The sequence below is a fragment of the Phalaenopsis equestris genome, unplaced genomic scaffold (assembly GCF_001263595.1).
Source record: "Phalaenopsis equestris unplaced genomic scaffold, ASM126359v1 Scaffold000337, whole genome shotgun sequence".
Lineage (NCBI taxonomy): Eukaryota > Viridiplantae > Streptophyta > Magnoliopsida > Asparagales > Orchidaceae > Phalaenopsis > Phalaenopsis equestris.
The window spans coordinates 359,662-366,765 of record NW_018164779.1 but is presented as its reverse complement, the minus strand read 5'-3'; the positions used below and the strand labels follow the sequence as shown (position 1 = coordinate 366,765).

General features: G+C 34.6%; 1 protein-coding gene across 1 annotated transcript; it reads right to left on the bottom strand.

The window, feature by feature from the left end:
- Positions 1-713: 713 nt before the first annotated feature.
- LOC110025854 (40S ribosomal protein S13-like) lies at positions 714-1,215 on the bottom strand. The gene is made up of 2 exons (XM_020726529.1): positions 990-1,215; positions 714-901 (listed from the first exon to the last, which is right to left on the bottom strand). Exons 1-2 carry the CDS (start codon positions 1,213-1,215, stop codon positions 714-716), a joined length of 414 nt encoding a protein of 137 aa, XP_020582188.1.
- Between the last annotated feature and the right edge of the window lie 5,889 nt (positions 1,216-7,104).

Genomic DNA, 7,104 nt, shown 5'->3' with positions numbered 1-7,104 from the left:
GTCGATGTCTGACATGAGTACAACACATTTTTAGGTGTGTCAATATTACATAGGAGCAAAGAGAGGAAGGAAAGAGTTCTTTTGTTTTAATTTATTTTTTATTTAAGTTAGTTTTATAAATGTTAGAAATTAATAACTAATAATTATTCCATATATTACAGATTTAATTACAATTAGATAAATTTATATGTAATTATTTAATAGTTAAGTATTGAATAAAAATATATTCTAAAATTTAAATTATTCAGTAAAATTTCAAGTAATTCTTAATTAATATAATTAATGATTAATATTAAATTATTACTTAATAAGTAATTAGTTTAACAATATTTTATCACGATAATCAAGTTCAATTATGTTTTTTTCCTAACAAACAACAAAAATTTTTAATTCCTGAAAAAAGTTGTCAAATTGTTTGATAGGATTTAATTGAATTTATTAAATCAATTACCAATTTAACCCACTCCAAGATTTACTAAATCGAGATTTACAAAATTTACTAAATCCTACTAACTTACATCTAATCCATTGTCATACAAGTTCCTAAATTTTCTCAAAAGACAGATTGAAACAAGTAAAATAAAATATTCATTCATGGCCAAAGATCCACTACCATAACAAAGCAGAACGACTTGAAAATATAGTCTGCAACACAAGCTAAATCAGAAGATAAAGATGGAAGAACAAGAAAACCATTAAACACGATGTACTCACTATTTCCAGACGGGTGGAAGCTTCTTCGTTCTCTTGTAGTAACGAGCCAAACGATGGATCCTGCTCTCCACAAGGATAAGCCGGAACTTCGAGTCCTTATCCTTCCTGTTCCTTTCCAAGTGCTTTCGGATAGCAACAGCCTTTTTTATCAAATGATACAGATCCTCCGGAATCTCAGGTGCAAGACCTACAGAAAGTCTCAGTAAACAAGGGCTAAAAAACAATGGGGAGCCCTAAACTCATAAACAAAACCACAGAAATGTAGAAGTCTATACCATGAGCTTTGAGAATCCTGAGAATCTTGCTTCCAGTCAAGCTCTTCACCTGCGCAATACCATGCGAGTCACGAAGAATGACACCTATCTGAGACGGCGTCAAACCCTTCTTCGCAAACTTGCAAATGTTTTCTTCCACATCCTGGGAAGAGGTTTTGAGCCAACTTGGGGGAGTTCTCTTATAAGGAAGAGTGGAAGAGGAAATGCACTTACCACGGCTATGCATAAAGATCGAAAGAATGAAAGAAATTAAATTTACAGCTAGCAAAGGGAAAACGATCTGGGGATAGATGAGAAATGAGCAGCTACCCGCGGCTATGCATACGACCCATGGTTGTAGTAGTGGCGGCAGCGTACGGAGATTTCAACGGCTAACGTTGCTGCTGGCGGCCTTACCTGCGTTCTTCGCAGCAGGAATCACGAAGAAAACACTGCTAGGGTTTGGGATATAGAGCGAAGGAAGAACGATAAAAATACAGCGAAATATCCCGATTTTTTTATTTTGTCGGGAATTTTGTGAGCCTCAAACATCACCTTTTACAAATTATGTCTTCATTTGTAAATATCCTAAAAGTAATGGGGATATTCACATGGCAACAGCCTAAAACATATATAATTATTTTTTAAATATCCCAATCCTAATATTTGGTCTAATGTAATTGTGTTCTCTTGAGGGCGTGATAGCTTTCCTTGAGGTGTATATCCAACTTATCTTGGAGATTACAGTTTGATTAAGAAGGATGATCATTTTTATTGAAATAGAGCAGAAGGCATTTGATGATATTAAGCATTTTCTTTTAAGCCCTCTAGTGTTGAAAGCTCCCATACCGAGGAAGTCTCCTTTTTTTTATTATGGTGTTGGATGAGTCAATTGGAGCACTATTGGTTCAAGCCAATGATAAGAAAAAAAAAAGAACGTCTTGTACTGTCTTAGTTGGTGTCTTATCCACACCGAATTGGGATATTAGTTGATAAAAAAACATGGCTTGGCTTGGTGTCTTATCCACACCGAATTGGGATATTAGTTGATAAAAAAAACATAGCTTGGCGTTGATTTTCATGGTTCAAAAGATGAAGCATTATATATTGTCTCATCGCATCAATCTGATCCCAATGGTTAATCCCTTGCAGTATTTGATGACTCATCTCACCTTGGAATGACAATTGGCCAAATGGGCCATCATACTTCTTTGGTATATATCACATTTGTGTCACAACATGCTTTAGAGGATTTCCTAGTTACTCACCCTATACCAAGCTAACTTGTCAGTTAACAATGTCTTTTTGCACAAGCATATACTATAGCTGGACTCCTCAAAGTGGGAATTATATTTTGATGGTGTGTCCTCTTTAAAGGAAGGCCCTTTCGGGATTATCGCTTGTGTTAAGGTAAGGACTAGCCTTGTATTTTTATCTCCCGAGCAAGGTATCCTTCGCTATCCCTATAGTTTGGTAGAGCCTCAAACTAATAATGAGGTGGAGCATGCAGCACTAATCCTAGGATTGGAGATCTCCATTCAAATGAACATGAGGAAAATTTATGGGGATTTTTAACTCGTGATAAGCCAAGTAACGAGTGGCTATAACGTGTTAAAATCCAAACTCTTGAGCAATCACCACAGAGTTCTATCTTTACTGGCCCATATTCTCAATGTGACCCTATTTGGATCTCACGATCGATGAATAGGAAGGCAAACACTTTAGCTCGTTTTGCCACAGAATTGACTAGCCCCAATAGGAACCCCATGGCAGTATTGTTCTAAGATCAACAGATCCTATCGCCGGCCCTCTTAAATTTACTCGTAATGTTACCTTTAGACACACACAATGAGGATTTGACTGCCTCTGTTAGCCAAATTCATGATTGAGAGCAAGAATTTATTAACTACTTAGTCAAGGGTAGGCTCCCGGATGATTTTTCGTTAGATGCACAACTCCAGAGGAGAGCCTTATCGTTCACTATCATGAACAACATGTTAAATTAATGTTCTCCTAAAGGAATGGACTCTATCATGGCTTATCTTGAGCGTGTCAAGTGTTAACAAGATATGTTGGCCCATTTGCGTGGAAAAGTCTACGAGAGGTGGGAAAAGTGCTTCAACATTCTCCTCACGTTCATAGTCCGACAAGTCAGATGAGCGGGACAACAAATTGTGTTGCCATAGGAAGCGAATGGTTGCGGGATGCTTAAGGTATATGCAACACCCTAATATTTTATTGTTATTATTTTGTATTTCCCTATCTATTTAGATGAAAGGATGCATGTTTTGATATGTCATATGTGTGATAAATTTTGTGTTTTCTCTTTCTCACAGTTTTTACTATTGGAGCACCTTGAAATCAAGTTAGTCGTTATATTGTGATTTTCATGGGCCATAGAGTGCAGTCAGTAATGGTCATCACGATGGCACCGTAATGCCTAGTCCAACATCATTATAAAAGCTAAAATTGTATTTGTCACTTCATCAGCACAGTGGTACCATATCCAACATTACAATGTCAATATTTACAACCATAATGATGTTCACTGATGTGGCGCCAACCGTTTCAATAGTGCCCTAGCATTGTTCCTAGAGTCATGGTGCCCATACATATATAGGTTATACCCTGAACTATGCTCCTTATTTTTTCAACTAAGATGTAATTTAATAAATCAACAGTATGTTGGTGTCTTTTTCAATTTGTTTTTGTTAACATGTTTGGTGTTGTCTTAATTTTTAACTGAAAAATAACATGAATGAGTAACATTAAACGATCATTTTTTTCAGATTTATTGCTTTAGAAAAACTAGGTCTTCAAAACATCTTAAATGAAAAGAAAAAAAAATTACCTAAACTGATATAATAATTCTCATGGGAAAAGAAAAATAAAATAAAAAAGAAAAGAAATAGAAAAAGAGAAAAAGAAGAAAAAGTAAGAGTAAAAAGTGAAAAGCCGTGAGAAGAAACATGAGATTGACATGAAAAATTGAAAGAAGTAAAACAGGGAAGGTCACTAGTAAAACTTATGTGATAAGATTTTCTTACGATTCTTTAATGTAACCCATCTAATATTTTCTTTCAAAAAAATGTTTAGGATTAGGTTGGCAAAAAGAGAGGATTTTGGAGAGCAAAAAGAGAGGATTTTGGAGAGTTTGTCCTTAGGATTCTCCTCTTCTCTTCTGTTTGAGGTGCTAAGGGTATTTTCTACCTTTTAATTTGTACTTTCTTACATATTCTGAGAGGTTTATTGCATGAGAGAGGAGTTGGCTACTGTAAAAGAGAGAATGGATTATTTTTTAAGTTTTTACTTTTTAGTTTTACTTGCAATGATGATTTCAATGGAATATTTTTCTTGCAATTTTTTCAACATACACAACTAAATTTCCCTTCGTGCCTCTGGGATTCATGGTATGCCATTTTTGTGGTTTTCTTGAATAAATTTTTTCCCTATATCATTTTTCTCAGGAAGTAGAGCTTTTCGTTGTTGCGTTTACCATATAGTTCCATTTACTCCTCATCTTAACAATTAGGTTGTTAATATATTTTGTGATCAATGACTCTTTCCTGTTGCGCTGAGAAATGAAACAGTTAACCACAAAATCCAGGTCATAAAAGAGATATTTTATCCAGAATTTCCAACCTAAAAAGGGGACCAAAATAAATTTGTTAGATTCCATGGGGATTGAAGAAACTTCAACTTCATAGATTCTTGCCTTCTTTTGATCTAGGCATATGCATAAGGAGGACTTTTTATCCCCTTTGACAACTATCATGTAGGGGAAAGACTTAGAAAATCATGAACCATCACATTACCTAAATCATAAGGGGTGCGAGCTTTACATACCTTGAAGAACAACAAGATTTATTTGTCATTGTTTTCTATATTTTCTAACCCTGTTATCTTTTATTGACACTTTTAAGTAGGATTTTCAAAAATAACCTCTTGTTTGTGATCACATTAAACTAGGTTTAGAGGTATAGTAAACTAGAGATTCACCCTTAAAAATAATTCTCAACACTTTCCTCATAGGATTGATACACTGTACTCTTTAACTGTATTATTACTTAACACAAATACTTGTGTGATTTGGCCAACTTGCTCCAATGTAACTTTTTAAGTCTTCATAACCTCCCCTCTTATATCTCCTGAAGGTAAGTATAAGACTTACTTTGGGGAAGTGATAAGGATCTCATTGGGGAATATATAATGTCTTTCTCTCCCAAGGAAGAAAGGGACTTTAAAAGTTTTGTTTTCCAATACCTAGCCAAAAATGGCTAAGAGGTAGAATTATGTATTCACTTCTCATATCTTTTATTAGAAATTATATGACTCACTCGAGAGATCACATTTTAGATTTTGTTAAAACGACTAGCCAAAATTGGTTTAATTAGATGATGATCACCTGAGTGGCTGTTTTATTCTTAGGCAACATAATTGAAAAAATCTTGTAATTGAAGATGATTACAAAAACAACTATTTGTCTTGGTGGTCCAGACTTAGCTTCCGAGCTACTCTGAGGCATAACCATATGAAGTATGAGTGCTTCTCTAATATTTCTAGAGGGTTAATGTGTGACTCAATCTGGTGAATAAGAGGTTTAAGAGCTTCTTTTTTGCATCTCCTATAGTACATAGGTGACTCATTGTGGAGAATTCAACCCATCCAAAACTTTGTTATATAATAAATTAAGAAAAGAGCTGGGTTTTGGTACTCCTGACACAACCAAACTAGCTAAACTAGATGATATATGTTTTGGTTTTTCAGACCCGACTAAAAAGCTAAACCAAGGAGGGATAGAGAAATATAAACTCTCCTTTAGTATTCTCAAAAGTTGAGATGTGACTCACACTAGGAAATATATTGAAAGTGTTGCTTTTCCATAAAAGAGAAAGGTGTATTAGATTTTGTTTACTTCAACACAACCAAAATTAGCTAAATCAAGGAAGAAGGCATATGAAATTTCCCTTTCTTATCTCCCTTAATGGCACGTATATGCCTTACACTAAGGTTATCGTAAATCAAATTGACTATAAAATTACATATGTCAATCCAATAGGTGACCCTCTCAAGGGACACATAGATTTGGATTTTGTTAACCCAGACCCAATCAAATTTGGCTAAACCACAAAGAAGCTCATTTGAATAGTCATTCTAACTTTAATTGATTTAATTAGCTTCTCACAAATCTTCCCAATGATGGGATGATTGTATCTTAAAACCTAGAAGGGGTGGTCTGGATTTAACTTAAGAGTTGAAATGAGACACAATCAAAAGTAGTGAGAACCCATCTCCCATGTCTGTTAAAGTGAGTAGACAACTCACTAGGGAAATGATACACCTAAAATATATAGTATTTTTAAACACATTTTTATACCTATTTTTGAGATATTGTGTTTTAATGGAAGGTATTTGTATAATATTTTTCTTTTAGGTTGTATATTTTTCTTTTAGGTGCAAGTAAAAGGGTGAAAAATTCTAAAAGGAGTGAAAAAAGATCAAATTTGGAGCAAAAATGTCAAAATGGTGCAAAAGAGTTTTGGCGCCTAAGCGCTAGATCCGACGCTTAAACGCCGATGAAACAGAGAAGGCCGTGCCTAAGCGCCAAATGCCTCGCGCTTACACGCTAGAGGCAGTTAGTTGATGATTTAATTCATTTTGCCAAATTTTGAAGGGACATTTGATGCACCTATTGGCTAAAGAGGGTGGTTATGACCACTAGAAACAAAAATATGATTAAAAGACTTGTGAAAGGATGCATCCCTTGGAGTGCATCTTGAATTTGGACACATTTTGAAGAGTTATCAAGACACCTCTTGGAAATTTATAAAAGAAGGAAGTTGAGACTTTTTATAAAAGAAGGAAGGAAGGAAGTTGAGACTTTTAAAAGTGTGTTTGAAAAGGGGGAGTCCTGAGAAGAAATTTTGGACAGATTTTCAGGCACCACAAATTTACTTTATCCTTTTTTATTTTTAGTTTTATTGTGACAGTTAAGAGTATTGTAAAAGAGAAGAGATTCAAAGGAACTTCACGAGTTTGGTGGAGGATTTTAGATAAGTTTTTATCTTTATTTTTAAACTACTTTTGGTTTTAATCGAGACTTCTTGTTGGTTTGACAATGATTTCTACTTTTAAA